We start from the raw sequence: 18,482 nt of genomic DNA, 5'->3' as shown, positions 1-18,482 counted from the left end.
GAGCACAGTCAAACTAGCCACTGGGGTCCCAGGCCCCAGGGTCTGAGCTCTAGGAACTGGGTCCAATCCTCGACCTTGGCCCTCATGACCCAGCACTCTGGGTACCCTAGTTTCTCCAAAATTAAGTTCTTCCTTGCCCTCTCCTGCCAAAAAAAAAAAAAGATCCCTCATTGGTTTTAATTTGTTTTTAAAGAACTTCCCACATGTTCTCATGCATTTCGACAGATTGAACACTGATTCATTATCCAAGCAGAAAAAGCAACAGAAAGCACTGGAAACTGGCTTTAAAAACAAGAACAAGAGTAGAAGAAAAATTGTAAACTTTCCTCCTTTTTTGTGGTAGGTACTAAATAAGTACCTGCTTTAATTTATTGAAAGTCCTTATTTAACCACAAATAACAACAGCCTAATTTGCTTTTGTGGGATGATCATATTTTTAAATGTGATTTCTTTTTTTTCCTTTAAACTTAATTTCCACTTATTTACGAATTATGCAAAACCATGATGGTTTTCTTTAGCCCCAAGTGACTGAGTTACTTTAGTGCTGGGTTTAATTTTCTCTGTAATCAGGTCCTGTTGCTCAGCCTTACCCAGGTGTGAAAGGCCATTTAAACTTGAGAGACATAAAGCACATGGCATCTAGTCTAGACATATCGCAGACGAATGAACCCTGCTGCAATCTCCTTGTCCTTTGGTTGCTTCCTCCTGGCCTCCAAACTTGCACTTCTTCAGAACCTCTCAACTTTGGGACCCCCCCTCTAGCCCATGGTCCATTTTCCGTCTGTTTTTAACAACTGAACTTTTCCAAGAAAAGGTCTATTTTCGCCTCCTGTGTTCCTTCATCTTCCTTTGGCCACCAAATCCATTTCACCACCAAATCTGCTGTCTCCAGTGGTCCCCCTGCCCCCATGTTCCCCCCAAGTTCTTGCTCCTCATTCTCCTGCACTGCTCTGGGCCTTCAAATCTGTGGGTCTCTCCTCCTCAGGACACACCCTGGTTCTCTGTCCTTCCAGGACGGCTGCACAAGGCTCACCTCTCCACTGCTCATCCCTCTGCACACTCTCTCCTTCAGGAGTCAAACCCATCCTCAGGCTTCCCTCAAAATGGCTCCCAGATCTCTCTCTCCAGCCCAGACCTCCACTCTGAGCTTCAGACCTGCCTCTCCTTCTGCCTGGTGGGCAGTTTCACCTGCATATTTACACCAACGTGTCCCAAACCTACCCTTCTCCTTTCCACCCAGAAGTGCCTCCTCCTCTCCTTTCTGTTATTGTTACTTTGCTCATTAGTTCTGAAAGTCAAGCTGGGAATCAAGTGTTATTTCTTCCTTCAAACTGGTTCTTATTTCTCAGCTTTGTCTGTAACCCAGTATAGTGTATTGCAAGAGCCCTAGGCTAGGAGGCAGTCCAGGGTCCTAATCCCAGCTCCACCACGGCTTTCTGGATGGCTTTGGACAAGTCAGTGAACTTTTTGAACTTGTTGCCTCTCGTATAATAGGACTGGCAACCACTTATTGAAAGCTTACTACAGGCCAAGTACTGTGATTAGGGTGTTCCACACATCATCTCACGAACCTTAAGAGGTGGGGTCTTTATAATTTTCCCATTTCAGAGAAAAAGGAAAATAAAACTCAGAAAGACTAAGGTATTCAGGATCAAGAGCTGGTTAGTGGCATGGGCTGGGCTCGAACCAGCTCTGTAATTCTAACTCCAGAATCCGTTTTCTCCATTACACTGTAGGGCGCGCACTCTCTCCACGCCGAAGGCACCCAGCCGTCAACCTCCTTCGGGGAATGTCTGCTCACGGGTGAACGCAGGGACCCCACGGCCGCCAGAGGTCACGCCTCCGGCTGTGAGCCACAAGCCCAGCTCCCGAGAAGCGCGCGGGGCTTCCTCTTCCCGCCGCACCTCTCCCCTAGAGGGTGGCTCCGCCCCCTGACCTGATTGGCTGTCTGGAGCGAGGCGGCGCTCGAGGATTGGCTGCGCGGTGGCCGCGGGCTGACGTGGCGGGGCCGGTGTGTGGGCCGGGCTGGGCTGCTGACCGAAACGACCAGGGCGGCGGCGGCGGGACCGTGACGGGTGGTGCGGCGCGGAAGCGCGAGCCGCTGCCATGCCGCTGGAGCTGGAGCTGTGTCCCGGGCGCTGGGTGGGCGGGCAGCACCCATGCTTCATCATTGCCGAGATCGGCCAGAACCACCAGGGCGATCTGGACGTGGCCAAGCGCATGATTCGCATGGCCAAGGTGAGGGGACCGTCTAGAGTACCCGGGCGCCGAGCGGAGGGCGGGGCCTGGGGAAGACCGGCCTGGGCAGGGATGGGGCAGGGCTGCGCAGAGCTGGGGCCATCCTTCCTCTGCCTCTCGGTGCCCTGCGTCCGGCCTGCCGTCCAGCTCGCCGGATCCATTTCCAAACGTTTCGAATCCTCTTCATCCCTCCGCCACCATCCTGATTTGTTTGCATTACTGCATCTGCCCCCCCCCCCTTACTCCCACCTCTCTCGCTCCCTTCTGGTGGCAGAATGATCTTTCTGAAACACAGATTTGATCAGCCGCCTGGCACCTTCAGTGGCTTCCCACTGGCCGCGGGTGGAGTCGAAACCCTTTAATAAAGCCTTCAAGACCTTAATGACCTGGCCCCTTCTTGCCTTTTTTTTTTTTTTTAATCTCTGACATCTTCCAGCGACAGTGAATTACTTCCAGGAAGTTCCTGAAATTTGCTGTTGTCTCTCTCACCTGCCATTCCTTGTACTTACCTCATAGAGTTGTGAGGATCAAGTGAGATAACTCGTGTAAAGCTCTTAGTACAGTACTTGGCAAATAGGACTCAATACATGTTGGTTATTAGTGATATGATGTTAATGAACATTTATGCTCCCTCTTTGGATACTTTCTCCAATCCCTCCCTGCAAATCTGGGCTCCTGTAGTTGTTCCCATCGAATTATATTGTCACTGTCTGTTTAAACTTCTCTGTTAGACTGTGAGCCCTCTGAAGAGGAGGCCTGTCATGTTCTTCATTGTGACCCCGGGCCCACCATAAGTCTGCGCTGTGATTCCTTGGTTTAGCGATAGCTCACTCCATCTTTTTTCCTTTCACTTCCCTTCAGTCAGTGCTGTTCACTCAGCCATTCATGATTAGGTTTTCTGTTACTCCTTCAGGACTAACTCTGCTTTTATGGAAGCCTACTGAATCATAAAAATACTTTTATTTTTAAATTTTATTTACTTTTTCATTGAAGTATAATTGATTTGCAATAACATTGGTTTCAGGTGTACAACATAGTGATTCAATATTTTTATAGATTATACTCCATTTAAAGTTACTGCAAAATAATGGCTATATTTCCCTGTGCTGTACAATACATCCTTGTTGCTTATTTATTTTATACATAGTAGATGGTGCTTCTTAATCCCCCACTCCTATCTTACCTCTCCCCCTTACTTCTCCCCACTGGTAACCATTAGTTTGTTCTCTAGATCCATGAGTCTATTTGCAACCTAAGTGTCCATCAACAGACAAATGGATAAAGAAGATGTGGTTGATATACTCAATGGAATATTATTCAAGCATAAAAAAGAATGAAATTCTGCCATTTACAACAATGTGGGTGGACCTGGAGGATATTATGCTTAGTGAAATAAGTCAGAGAAAAACAAATACTCTATGTTATCACTTACAGAATGTAAAAAATAAAATACCTTTAAAGAGTAACAATTGCTAACATTTTTGAGTGCTTACTGGGCCAAGTGCTTTAAATGCACCATCTCATTTAATTCCTACAACAACACAGTGGAATAGATGCTGTTGGTTTCATTTTAAAGGCTCAGAGAAGATCAGTGACTTGTCTGAGGGCCCACAGCTAGTAATTCATGTATTTCAGAGCTTTGCTCTTAGACACAGGGCTCCAGCCTTTGTACTGTAACATTGTTTTCTAGGGGGAGACTTCGGCTCTTAATTTAGGAAACAACCTTATTTTGGAGGTGTCAACTCTGAGTGCTGAAGTTGTAAAAATACCTAGAAATAGTGAAGCCATAGAAACAAAGTTATAGTGGGTTTTTTTCTTCTTCCTGTTTTAATTGTGAAGGATAGTTTTCCCCGGGGGAGGAGAATGAAGAGTTTGAGGTTGTGTTATAGTGGAAAGAGCGCTGGACTGGAGTCATGATACCATTTACTAGCTGAATAATCTTGGGCAGCTGGATAATCTTGGTCTTTTCCTCTCTAGGCTTCAGTTTCACTTGTTTTATAATATGTATGTATCTTTATTTTTAAACTTAAAGCAATGGAATCTTTTGAAATCCTTATATTTTAGGATTTTTTTTTCTTGCCAAATGGAGTCACATTTCCAAGTTTAGTTATCCAGAGTATATTATGTACAAGCTGGCTTGTTCATGTACCAAATCTGTTTACAATATTAAAAGTTGAGTTCTGTCAACTTGGAAAAAAAATGCACAGTATAAGCGCTGTGAGTTGAGTTTATTCAGTGTCATACTGAGGACTATAACCAGGGAGACAGCCTCTGAGAAACTGTTCTGAAGAGGTGAGGAGGGAGGTAAGTAGATATGTGATTTTGGCGAAGGGAACCTGTAATCAAGCACACATCTCTGTGGAAGGTTGCTGCTAGTCACGAGGAACAGATATCTTAGTTAATGGTTTTAGTGCTTTTCTAAGTATGGGAAGATTCAAGAATCCAGGTTCATAAAAAATTTCTCCTACAAATACTTAACTGTCTAAAGGCCTGTTCTGCCAGTTTTCCTGGAGCACAGAGAGCCTCATTCCTGATCTCTACCCTGAATTACTTTCAGGATATGTTGAAGGTCAGCAACTGCAGTGGCTAGTGACTTAATTCTTGTAAAACCAGGTGGCGAGTGACCTTCTTTAGTTGGCAGTTCATTCAATTGTTGACCAAAATAAAAATGTGCAACACAAGAGTTGTGAGTTAAGTTTTATAGTGAGGACTATAGCCCGGGATACAGTCTCTCTGTAGATCTGAGAAACTGCTCCAAAGAGGTAGGGGAGAAGCCAGTATATATATGGATTTTTTGGCTAGGAAATACATGTAATCAAGCATGAATCTTGGTAAAAAAGTACTGCTAATCACAAAGAACAGATATCTCAAGTTAATGAGTTTAGTGCTTTTCTATGTATGGGAAAATGCAAGAATCTGGGGTCATTAAAATTTTTCCTGAGACATGCATCTTAACTATCTGGGGGCTTTTCTTTTTTTTTTTAACATCTTTATTGGAGTATAATTGCTTTACAATCGTGTGTTAGTTTCTGCTGTATAACAAAGTGAATCAGCTATACATAAACATATATCCCCATATCTCCTCCCTCTTGCGTCTCCCTCCCACCCTCCCTATCCCACCCCTCTAGGTGGACACAAAGCACCGAGCTGATCTCCCTGTGCTATGTGGCTGCTTCCCACTAGCTATCTATTTACATTTGGTAGTGTATATATGTCCACAGCACTCTCTCACTTCATCCCAGCTTACCCTTCCCCCTCCCCATGTCCTCAAGTCCATTCTCTACATCTGTGTCTTTATTCCTGTCCTGCCCCTAGGATCTTCAGAACCAAATTTTTTTATTTTTTTAGATTCCGTATATATGTGTTAGCATACAGTATTTGTTTTTCTCTTTCTAACTTACTTCACTCTGTGTGACAGTCTCTAGGTCCATCCACCTCACTACAAATAACTCAATTTTGTTTCTTTTTATGGCTGAGTAATATTCCATTGTATATATGTGCCACATCTTCTTTATGCGTTCATCTGTCGATGGACACATAGGTTGCTTCCATGTCCTGGCTATTGTAAATAGAGCTGCAGTGAACATTGTGGTACATGACTCTTTTTGAATTATGGTTTTCTCAGGGTATATGCCCAGTAGTGGGATCGCTGTGTCGTATGGTAGTTCTATTTTTAGTTTTCTAAGGAACCTCCATACTGTTCTCCATAGTGGCTGTATCAATTTACATTACCACCAACAGGGCAAGAGTGTTCCCTTTTCTCCACACCCTCTCCAGCATTTGTTGTTTGTAGATATTTTGATAATGGCCATTCTGACTGGTGTGAGGTGATGCCTCATTGTAGTTTTGATTTGCATTTCTCTAATGATTAGTGATGTTGAGCATCCTTTCATGTGTTTGTTGGCAATCTGTATATCTTCTCTGGAGAAATGTCTATTTAGGTCTTCTGCCCATTTTTGGATTGGGTTGTTTGTTTTTTTGATATTGAGCTGCATGAGCTGCTTGTAAATTTTGGAGATTAATCCTTTGCCTGTTGCTTCGTTTGCAGATATTTTCTCCCATTCTGAGGGTTGTCTTTTCGTCTTGTTTATGGTTTCCTTTGCTGTGCAAAAGCTTTTAAGTTTCATTAGGTCCCATTTGTTTATTTTTGTTTTTATTTTCATTTCTCTAGGAGGTGGGTCAAAAAGGATCTTGCTGTGATGTATGTAATAGAGTGTTCTGCCTATGTTTTCCTCTAAGAGTTTTATAGTGTCTGGCCTTACATTTAGGTCTTTAATCCATTTTGAGTTTATTTTTGTGTATGGAATTAGGGAGTGTTCTAATTTCATTCTTTTACATGTACCTGTCCAGTTTTCCCAGCACCACTTATTGAAGAGGCTGTCTTTTCTCCATTGTATATTCTTGCCTGCTTTATCAAAGATAAGGTGACCATATGTGGGTGGGTTTATCTCTGGGCTTTCTATCCTGTTCCATTGATCTATACTTCTGTTTTTGTGCCAGTACCATACTCTCTTGATTACTGTAGCTTTGTAGTGTAGTCTGAAGTCAGGGAGCCTGATTCCTCCAGCTCCGTTTTTCTTTCTCAAGATTGCTTTGGCTATTCAGGGTCTTTTGTGTTTCCATACAAATTGAGAAATTTTTTGTTCTAGTTCTGTGAAAAATGCCATTGGTAGTTTGATAGGGATTGCATTGAATCTGTAGATTGCTTTGGGTAGTATAGTCATTTTCACAATGTTGACTCTTCCAATCCAAGAGCATGGTATATCTCTCCATCTGTTTGTATCGTCTTTAATTTCTTTCATCAGTGTCTTATAGTTTTCTGCATACAGGTCTTTTGTCTCCTTAGGTAGGTTTATACCTAGGTATTTAATTCTTTTTGTTGCAATGGTAAATTGAAGTGTTTCCTTAATTTCTCTTTCAGATTTTTCATCATTAGTCTATAGGAATGCAAGAGATTTCTGTGCATTAATTTTGTATCCTGCTACCTTACCAAATTCATTGATTAGCTCTAGTAGTTTTCTGGTAGCATCTTTGGGATCCTCTATGTATAGTATCATGTCATCTGCAAACAGTGACAGTTTTACTTCTTCTTTTCCAATTTGGATTCCTTTTATTTCTTTTTCTTCTCTGATTGCTGTGGCTAAAACTTCCAAAACTATGTTGAATAATATTGGTGAGAGTGGGCAACCTTGTCTTGTACCTGATCTTAGTGCAAATGGTTTCAGTGTTTCACCATTGAGAACGATTTTGGCTGTGGGGTTGTCATATATGGCCTTTATTATGTTGAGGAAAGTTCCCTCTATGCCTACTTTCTGCAGGGCTTTTATCATAAATGGGTGTTGAATTTTGTCGAAAGCTTTCTCTGCATCTATTGAGATGATCATATGGTTTTTCTCCTTCAATTTGTTAATATGGTTTATCACATTGATTGATTTGTGTATATTGAAGAATCCTTGCATCCCTAGGATAAACCCCACTTAATCATGGTGTATGATCCTTTTGATGTGCTGTTGGATTCTGTTTGCTAGTATTTTGTTGAGTATTTTTGCATCTATGTTCATCAGTGATATTGGCCTTTGGTTTTCTTTCTTTGTGACATCTTTGTCTGCTTTGATATCAGGGTGATGGTGGCCTCGTAGAATGAGTTTGGGAGTGTTCCTCCCTCTGCTATATTTTGGAAGAGTTTGAGAAAGATAGGTGTTAGCTCTTCTCTAAATGTTTGATAGAATTTGCCTGTGAAGCCATCTGGCCCTGGGCTTTTTTTTTGGAAGATTTTTAATCACAGTTTCAATTTCAGTGCTTGTGATTGGTCTGTTTATATTTTGTATTTCTTCCTGGTTCAGTCTTGGGAGGTTGTGCTTTTCTAAGAATGTGTCCATTTCTTCCAGTTTGTCCATTTTATTGGCATATAGTTGCTTCTAGTAATCTCTCCTGATCCTTTGTATTTCTACAGTGTCAGTTGTTACTTCTCCTTTTTCATTTCTAATTCTATTGATTTGAGTCTTCTCCCTTTTTTTTCTTGATGAGTCTGGCTAGTGGTTTATCAATTTTGTTTATCTTCTCAAAGAACCAGCTTTTAGTTTTATTGATCTTAGCTATTGTTTCCTTCATTTCTTTTTCATTTATTTTTGATCTGATCTTTATGATTTCTTTCCTTCTGCTAACTTCGGGGTTTTTTTGTTCTTCTTTCTCTAATCGCTTTAGGTGTAAGGTTAGGTTGTTTATTTGAGATGTTTCTTGTTTCTTGAGGTAGGATTGTATTGCTATAAAGTTCCCTCTTAGAACTGCTTTTGCTGCATCCCATAGGTTTTGGGTCGTCGTGTTTTCATTGTCATTTGTTTCTAGGTATTTTTTGATTTCCTCTTTGATTTCTTCAGTGATCTCTTGGTTATTTAGTAGTGTATTCTTTAGCCTCCATGTGTTTATATTTTTTACAGATTTTTCCCTGTAATTGATATCTAGTCTCATAGTGTTGTGGTTGGAAAAGATACTTGATATGATTTCAATATTCTTAAATTTACCAAGGCTTGATTTGTGACCCAAGATATGATCTCTCCTGGAGAATGTTCCATGAGCACTTGAGAAGAAAGTGTATTCTGTTGTGTTCGGATGGAATGTCCTATAAATACCAATTAAGTCCATCTTGTTTAATGTATCATTTAAGGCTTGTGTTTCCTTATTTATTTTCATTTTGGATGATCTGTCCATTGGTGAAAGTGGGGTGTTAAAGTCCCCTACTATGATTGCGTTACTGTCGATTTCCCCTTTTATGGCTGTTAGCATTTGCCTTATGTATTGAGGTGCTCCTATGTTGGGTGCATAAATATTTACAATTGTTATATCTTCTTCTTGGATTGATCCCTTGATCATTATGTAGTGTCCTTCTTTGTCTCTTGTATAGTCTTTATTTTAAAGTCTATTTTGCCTGATATGAGAATTGCTACTGCAGCTTTCTTTTGATTTCCATTTGCATGGAATATCTTTTTCCATCCCCTCACTTTCAGTCTGTATGTGTCCCTAGGTCTGAAGTGGGTCTCTTGTAGACAGCATATATACGGGTCTTGTTTTTGTATCCATTCAACCAGTCTATGTCTTTTGGTTGGAGCATTTAATCCATTTACATTTAAGGTGGTTATCGATATGTGTGTTCCTATTACCATTATCTTATTTGTTTTGGGTTTGTTATTGTAGGTCCTTTCCTTCTCTTGTGTTTCCTGCCTAGAGAACTTCCTTTAGGATTTGTTGTAAAGCTGGTTTGGTGGTGCTGAATTCTCTTAGCTTTTGCTTGTCTGTAAAGGTTTTAATTTCTCTGTCGAATCTGAATGAGATTCTTGCTGGGTTGAGTAATCTTGGTTGTAGGTTTTTCTCTTTCATCACTTTAAATATGTCCTGCCACTCCCTTCTGGTTTGCAGTTTCTGCTGAAAGATCAGCTGTTAACCTTATGGAGATTCCCTTGTATGTTATTTGTTGCTTTTCCCTTGCTGCTTTTAATATTTTTTCTTTGTATTTAATTTTTGATAGTTTGATTAATATGTGCCTTAGCATGTTTCTCCTTGGATTTATACTGTATGGGACTCTCTGTGCTTCCTGGACTTGATTGACTGTTTCCTTTCCCATATTAGGGAAGTTTTCAACTATAATCTCTTCAAATATTTTCTCAGTCCCTTTTTTTTTTCTCTTCTTCTTCTGGGACCCCTATAATTCGAATGTTGGTGTGTTTAATGTTCTCCCGGAGGTCTCTGAGACTGTCCTCAATTCTTTAAATTTTTTTTTCTTTATTCTGCTCTGTGGTAGTTATTTCCACTATTTTATCTTCCAGGTCACTTATCCATTCTTCTGCCTCAGTTATTCTGCTATTGATTCCTTCTGGAGAATTTTTAATTTCATTTATTGTGTTGTTCATCATTGTTTGCTCTTTAGTTCTTCTAGGTCCTTGTTAAATGTTTCTTGTATTTTCTCCATTCTATTTCCAAGATTTTGGATCATCTTTACTATCATTTCTCTGAATTCTTTTTCAGGTAGACTGCCTGTTTCCTCTTCATTTGTTTGGTCTAGTGGGTTTTTACCTTGCTCCTTCATCTGCTGTGTAATTCTCTGTCTTCTCATTTTGCTTAACTTACTGTGTTTGGGGTCTCCTTTTCACTGGCTGCAGGTTCGTAGTTCCTGTTGTTTTTGGTGTCTGCCCCCAGTGGGTAAGGTTGGTTCAGTGGGTTGTGTAGGCTTCCTGGTGGAGGGGACTGGTGCCTGTGTTCTGGTGGATGAGGCTGGATCTTGTGTTTCTGGTGGGCAGGACCACATCTGGTGGTGTGTTTTGGGGTATCTGTGAACTTAGTATGACTTTAGGCAGCCTCTCTGCTAATGGGTGGGGTTGTGTTACTGTCTTGCTAGTTGTTTGGCATAGGGTGTCCAGCACTGGAGCTTGCTGGTCGTTGAGTGGAGCTGGGTCTTAGCGTTGAGATGGAGATCTCTGAGAGAGCTTTCGCCATTTGATATTACATGGGGCCAGGAGGTCTCTGGTGGACCAATGTCCTGAACTCGGCTCTCCCACCTCAGAGGCTCAGACCTGACACCCGGCTGGAGCACCAAGACCCTGTCAGCCACACGGTAGATCCGCAGTGGATTATAAAATGATATAACTCAGGAACAGCCAGATGAAAGGGATGCATAGGGCAAGGCACGGGGAATGGGAGCAGACTTCCCATGACTTCTCCAGGCGCACCACTCTCCCAGCACCTCCACGTGTTCACCAACCCAGAAGCTCCTCTGGGGGCTTTTTATCCAAAGCACAGAATCCCTCATCCTGTGTTTTCTATCCTCAGTTCCTCTTTGGACTCACTCTCTGTGGGTGACTACAGTGGGTTGCAACTTAAGCCTTTGTATAATTGGATGATGAGTGATACCCTTTGTTCTTTTCTTTGTTCACCCAATTATTTTTATTTTATTACAACAAAATGTTATTATAATTATATAATATGTGTAAAAATATAACTGTGTTACAATTAGAAATTTGCTGATTGAATATACTTTTAACTCTCAAATTTTGATGCAAAGGGCACATCACACCTTGGCTCATTCTGTAGCTTGCTTTTTGCCAGTAGAGAAGCAATAAAAGCTTGAGCAAAGAAACCATCAGCATTATGGTAAAACAGTGACAGTGGTTGTGTTTTCTGAACCAAGAGTTGACCATAGCATTAAACAGTTAAAGAAATTTGTCATATTTAGGAAAGAAGCTGAGAAAAGAAGAGGAGGAACCTGCTGTCCTCCCCATACAACTGCTGTCATGTGGAATGTGGTAGAACTTTATCTTATCTCTTATCATTAGTACTTTCTGCTGTTTTACTTCACTTCACTTTACTACTTGCCTAGGTGGAGACAAGCTTTTTAACTTCTTGAGGGTAAGTCTACTTCTTCAGACAGAGGTGAGAAGCAAAGGGAAGGAAGCAGTGCTCTGTGAAGATCATGTTCTGCGGCCTTCAGGAAAGCCCTCTGGCCAGCTCTGCCAGAGACTCACTGTGCAGCTTTGGTCAGGTCACTCTAGGCCTTGGGATCTTCATCTAGACAATGAGGACTCTGTTGCCCAAGGTCACTTTCAGGTCTAATGTTCTCTGAACTTCTGTCCAGCATCAAGTCCTGACTGTGCCATCTTTTGATTTTTCCAGGAGTGGAAGCAGCACTCTCAGCACAGGCATTTCTGGAGCTGAGGTTTCCAGCAGCATGAAGACCTCCGTGTCTACAGAAATGTCAGCGAGCTGAGACTTTAGAGAGCTTTCCTTTATCTATCTGTTGAGTGGTTTTAAAAAACAATTTTGAAAGATTGGAGGCTGACTGGCAATAAAATTATAGCTTTTATAGTCAGACAATCCAGCTTTAATATTATAGCTTCTGTTAAGTAAAGCTGGGGCATTTCTAAGTTTGCTTGCTTTTGCCCCAGAACCTCTTGTTCAAACGAGATGCCATGCAGAAAAGCACATGTGCAGAACAGCTAAAAACACAGTTGTTCCTTTGTTTCCCACCCCCATCAGGGGCTCCTCAGAAAGTTACAGGTCCTAGAGCTAGTCCAAATGGCCATTTGTATAGATGGAGAAACTGAGTCCAGAGATAGGAAGTGACTTATCTAAGAGAGTCAGAGTTAAGTCAGATTCTGACTTTTTCCCCTAAATTCTGGCCCAGTTCTCATATCCTCTGACAAGTTACACAACTTAAAATCTTCTTTGACTGTTTGATTAATTATTTTTAATATTATAATGCAAAACAAAGCAGCCCCCTTTTTTTTTACGTTTTAAGAGGGAAAAATAGAGCAGAACCCCTATCCCCACCCTTTTATTCCTTTGAGACTTCCTTGCTTTTCCTGTTTCTCTTCTTTGGGAGTTCTTAATGCGTCTGTCAATTGATGTTATTTTTAAAGATAATAATTTCATAGCAGTTGCCCCAACACTTCTCTTGTCTCTCAGAATCCATGCCGGGTCATTAAAGGAGCCCTAATGTGTGTTGCAGGAGTGTGGCGCTGACTGTGCCAAGTTCCAGAAGAGTGAGCTGGAGTGTAAGTTTAATCGGAAAGCCTTGGAGAGGCCGTATACTTCGAAGCATTCCTGGGGGAAGACGTACGGGGAGCACAAACGCCACCTGGAATTCAGCCACGCCCAGTACAAGGAGCTGCAGAAATATGCCGAGGAGGTTGGCATCTTCTTCACTGCCTCCGGCATGGATGAGGTGAGCCCTCCGCCACGCTGTTATTTGCCATTTTAGCAGACCTAGGGGACTTCAGGTAGCCCTGTGGCTTTGGCTTAGAGCCAGCTCCAGCCCTTGCTCACTTCAGACTTTTTTGTGCTTTCTGGACCTAGAGTTCCCCATAGCATTAACAAGATAAATGCCCAACTAAACAGGAGGCCAGGGGGATCAGAGGCCCAGTGACACAGAGAACCATAGTTTTCAAAGCAGGCTGTCTCTGGGAGTAGGGGCCAGCCACCCTGGAACCCCAGAGTCCCTCAAGCCTGTGGGAGATGCCCCACTGGGCCAGTTTTCTCCCAGTGGAAAGTGGCCTGGACTCAGGAAACCTCAGTTCTGACTGGAGTCCTCCCCTTGCTGAGTGGCCGTGGCTTATCTGGGTGAGGTGGCATTGCATCATTCAGAAGGGAGTGGCACACAGGATGGCCATGCTGACATACTGGAAGAGTCCAGCTGGTGCCAGGTCTTGGGTCCCATCTGCTCTGTGACCTGCCTCAAGACTCCTTTACGTGCTCTTTTTTCGAATATAAAAAATTTTTTTAATTATAAAAATAATACAATGTCACAGAAAGTTTAGAAAACAGAAAAAAGGGAGAAAAACTGACCCATAATCTCTATATGGCAGCTCTTTTTTTTTTTTTAATCAATTAATTAATTAATTTATTTTTGGCTGTGTTGGGTCTTCGTTGCTGCGTGCGGGCTTTCTCTAGTTGCGGCGAGCGGGGGCTACTCTTGTTGCGGTGTGCGGGCTTCACATTGCGGTGGCTTCTCTTGTTGCGGTGCACTGGCTCTAGGCACGCGGGCTTCAGTAGTTGTGGCACACGGGCTCAGTAGTTGTGGCTCGCGGGCTCTAGAGCGCAGGCTCAGTAGTTGTGGCACACGGGCTTAATTGCTCCGTGGCATGTGGGATCTTCCCGGACCAGGGCTGGAACCCATGTCCCCTGCATTGGCAGGCAGTTTATTAACCACTGCGCCACCAGGGAAGTCCCTGGCAGCTCTTTTTATATATTTCCTCCTGAAGTTGTTTTATATGCATATTTTATTGCCTAGTTGTTATATTTGTGAATGTTTAGTTCCGTGCATGCTTTTCCCAGTTAACATTATCCACAGCTTTCACTCATATCTTGTTTTTTTTTTCCCAGCTTTATTGAGATATAATTGACATGTAACTCTCCATATCTTGTGCTGAAAGTTATTAATGGCGGTGTAGTATTTCTTTTGAGGATTTATAATGTATGTAACCGTTTCTTTATGTTTGAACATGAGGTTATGTTTTTACTTTCAGTTTTTTGTGCTTATAAATAATGCTGAGATGACCATCTTCTTTCTGTGTTTTGAATTGTTTCCTTAGGATAGCTTTGCAGCAATGGATCATTAGATGAAACAACATTTTAAAGGCTCTTGAAACACTTAGGATTCTTTTAGTCAACTAGAATATTTGAAGGGAGCCCAGTTCCTTTTCTAGGCCTCTGACCTTTTGTGTCACTATTCCAACCCTAAAATATGACTGTAAATTGAGTCAAAAGAAACATAACTCTAGCCTAAACCATTGGTGGTTTAAAAAAGGGGGGGAAGCAGAGAACCTAGGTGTCTGGGAAACTTGACAAGTCCAGGCTTCAGTTCCGTAGCCCGCTTACAGTAATATAACTTATCCCTACTATGCCCCATTTTGCAGATGAAGAAATGGAGACTGAGAGGGGCCAGGAAGTTTGTACAGTGTCACACAGCTGGGAAATGGGTCTTGAGGGCAGATCTGATGCCTAGTGCAGTGTGCTTTCTGCGGTCCCTCAGCTGCCACCTGGCCGTCCGTCCGGGTGTGTGTGGCTTCCCAAAGCTCAGGAGAGCCTTTGGGCTTCCCCCCTGCTCTTCACCACTCTCGATGTTGGTGGCTGGAGAGTCTTTGGGCCCAAGAGATGCCCTGGGGAAAAGGGGACATATTTTAAGGAAAACCTATCTAAAGTGGTTACTGGGCATTTTTCTGATCCCATCTTAAATAGTACCTCCTCAGGAAATTCTTCCTGTGCCCCTGCTTGGTTCAGGCCCCTCCTTCTGTTGTGTTCTCCTGGTTTTCTTTTTTTAAAAATTTATTTATTATTTATTTATTTTTGGCTGCATTGGGTCTTCGTTGCTGCATGCGGGCTTTCTCTAGCTGCGGTGAGCAGGGGCTACTCTTCGTTCTCATTGCGGTGGCTTCTCTTGTTGCAGAGCACGGGCTCTCGGCGCACGGGCTTCAGTAGTTGTGGCTCGCAGGCTCCAGAGTACAGGCTCAGTAGTTGTGGCGCACGGACTTAGTTGCTCCGCAGCATGTGGGATCTTCCCGGACCAGGGCTCGAACCCGTGTCCCCTGCATTGGCTGGCAGACTCCCAACCACTGCACCACCAGGGAAGTCCTGTCTCCCGGTTTTCTTTACTTCCGTAATTACCGCTAACTACTGCTCCTTTCCACCAGGCTGTTAACCCCACAGCATCCCCAGTGCCTGGCACGTAGTAGGTGCCCAGGAGATGTTTGTTGAGTGAATAAGTAAATAAGTGAGCCAAACAAAAGAGAGGGTTGATGGCTTTTATCAGATCCTTAAAGGATCTGTAAATCAAAAATGTTAGGCAAAAAGATTGTGGGCTTTGGGATCTGAAAGACTTGGGTGTTTTTTCTGGTCTTGCCATTAACTAGCTGAGTAATTAAAAGTAAGAATCTTCAACGTTTCTTGAGTGTTTATGATCTGCCAGGTTCTGTGCTAGGCATTTTAAATGTATCAGCTCATTTACTCCTCTTAACAACCCCTTGAGATAGGACAGTTATTATTCCCACTTTACAGATGAGGACGCTAGAGCACGGAGTGGGTTAGCTGTCAGTAGCTGTTGATCAGCAGAGGCTGATTCCAACCTAGGTGACTCCAGAGCCTGCCCTCCTGACCATACTCTTCTTGCATCTCTCGGGCCTGTTTCCTCATAGGTAAAGGGCAAGGGGGTGGATTAAAAATACCCAGAAGTGGACTTCCCTGGTGGTGCAGTGGTTAAGAATCCGCCTGCCAATGCAGGGGACACGGGTTCGAGCCTTGGTCTGGGAAGATCCCACATGCCGCGGAGCAACTAAGCCCATGCGTCACAACTACTGAGCCTGCGCTGTAGAGCCCACGAGCCACAACTACTGAGCCTGCATGCCACAACTGCTGAAGCCCACGTGCCTAGAGCCCGTGCTCCACAACAAGAGAAGCCACCACAATGAGAAGCCCGCGCACCGCAACAAAGCGTAGCCCCCGCTCGCCGCAACTAGAGAAAGCCCACGTGCACCCACGAAGACCCAACACAGCCAAAAATAAATAAATAATAAATTTATTTTTTAAATAAATAAATAAAAATAAAAATACCCAGGAGGTAGGCTTGACCTGAGGAGCATGGACACCACCATGAACCCAGGTCCTGGCACAGTGTTGACCCATAGTCCATGCTTAGGAAATAGCTTGATAGGAAGAAGGTCATGCCCAAGAAATGACAGTTTTCATTCCGTGCTTGTTTCGTGTACTGTGGCTTCAGAACCTTTGGGGATTGCTCTTTGGTAACTGCCTGTAGGACTCATTCACTCAGGGACAGCTAAATCCTAGTCCTTGGAGAGGGCTGGTTTGGGTTCAAGAAACTACTGATTGTTCTTGGGTCAAATGTGAATAGACTTAAAATTCCTGGGTGAAACTTTTGATCTGACCGACCTGGTAACGAGTAATGAGGCAGATACGTTTTTTTGTTTTTTTGTTTTTAATTTTTGGCCACACCTCTCGGCATGCGGGATCTTAGTTCCCCAACCAAGGATTAAACCCGTGCCCCTTGAAGTGGAAGCACGGAGTCTTAACCACTGGACTACCAGGGAAGTCCCTGGAGGTTCATTTTGAGGCAGATTAGTTTTTGCAGGGCCCATAAACAGGCTCTGGAGAGAATTTCCAAGGAAGTGTACAGAAGTATTTTGGATCCCTAGTACTACTGTCTTTGGAATAAGCATTCAGGCATACCTCGAAGATATTGCGGGTTCAATTCCAGACCACCTCAATAAAGTGAATATCTCAATAGAGCAAGTCAAATGAATTTTTTGGTTTCCCAGTGTTTAATTAACAGCTTTATTGACATGCTATACAGTTCACTCAATTAAATTGTACAATTCATTGGTTTTTAGTATATTCACAGAGTTGTGCGACCATCACCACAATCAATTTTAGAACATTTTTATCACCCCAAGAGGAAGAACTATACCCATTAGCAGTCATTGCTCAATTCCCTCAATTCTCCCAACCCTAGGCAACCTCTAATCTCCTGTCTATCTCTATAGTTTTGCCTATTTTGGACATTGCATGTAAATAGAATCAGACAATATGTGGTCCTTTGTGTCTGGCTTATTTCACATGGTAACATTTTTTCAAGGTTCATCTATGTGGTAGCATGTGTCAGTATTTCATTCCTTTTTGTTGCTGAATACCATTCAATTTTATGGATAGACTACATTTTATTTATCCACATCTCAGTTGATGGACATTTGGATTGTTTCCACTTTTTGGCTAGTATGAATAGTATGAGCAATGCTGTCACAAACATCCATGTACATGTTTTATATGAACATATTTTCATTACTCTTGGGTGTTTATACGGTAACTCATGTTTAATGTTTTTTGAGAAACTGCCAGACTGTTTTTCAAAGTGGCTGCACCATTTTACATTCCCACCAGCAATGTATGAGGGTTCCAATTTCTCTACATCCTCACCAACATTTGTTATTACATGTCTTTTTGATTCTAGACATCCTAGTGAGTGTGAAGTGATATCTTATTGTGGTTTTGACTTGCATTTATCTGATGGCTAATGATGTTGAGCATCTTTTCATATGCATATTGGTCGTTTGTGTGTCTTCTTTGGAGGAATATCTATTCAGATCCTTTGCCAGTTTTTAAATTGGGTTATTTATCTTTACATATTCCTGATACATGTCCCTAATCAGAAACATGATTTGCAAAAAATTTTCCCATTCTGTGGGGTATCTTTTCACTTCTTGATGGTGTCCTTTGAAGCACGAACATCTTTAATTTTGATGATGTCCTATTTTTTAGTTTTTTCTTTTATGCTTGTCTATTCTTGTAATTTAAACATTTCTCAGTTTTAAACCACAATGTGATATCACTGCACAACTATCAGTATGGCTAAAGGCTAAAATAAAAAGTGATGGGACTTCCCTGGTGGCGCAGTGGACAGGAGTCCGCCTGCTAATGCAGGGGACACGGGTTCGATCTCTGGTCCGGGAAGATACCACATGCCGTGGAACAACTAAGCCTGCACGTCACAACTACTGAAGCCCGCATGTGCCTAGAGCCGGTGCTCTACAGTAAGAGAAGCCACCGCAAGGAGAAGCCAGAGCACCGCAACCAAGAGTAGCCCCCGCTTGCCACAACTAGAGAAAGCCCGCACGCAGCGACGAAGACCCAACGTAGCCAAAAATACATAAAATTAAATCTTAAAAAAAAAAACAGTGATGATAACACCAAAT

The 18,482-nt window shown here is 42.5% G+C and overlaps 1 protein-coding gene across 1 annotated transcript in view; it reads left to right on the top strand.

Annotated features, from left to right (window-relative positions):
• The first annotated feature begins 2,017 nt into the window (after positions 1 to 2,017).
• NANS (N-acetylneuraminate synthase) overlaps positions 2,018 to 18,482 on the top strand; it is a 28,523-nt gene continuing 12,058 nt past the window's right edge. Inside the window, exons 1-2 of the mRNA XM_061200204.1 lie at positions 2,018 to 2,238; positions 12,734 to 12,949. Of these exons, the coding sequence (XP_061056187.1) occupies positions 2,107 to 2,238; positions 12,734 to 12,949 (348 nt within the window). The 5' untranslated portion in view covers positions 2,018 to 2,106. The remainder of the gene's footprint in view (positions 2,239 to 12,733; positions 12,950 to 18,482) is intronic.

Source organism: Eubalaena glacialis, chromosome 9 (genome assembly GCF_028564815.1).
Source record: "Eubalaena glacialis isolate mEubGla1 chromosome 9, mEubGla1.1.hap2.+ XY, whole genome shotgun sequence".
In the NCBI taxonomy this organism is placed as follows: domain Eukaryota; kingdom Metazoa; phylum Chordata; class Mammalia; order Artiodactyla; family Balaenidae; genus Eubalaena; species Eubalaena glacialis.
This window is presented reverse-complemented; position numbering and strand designations above follow the sequence as displayed.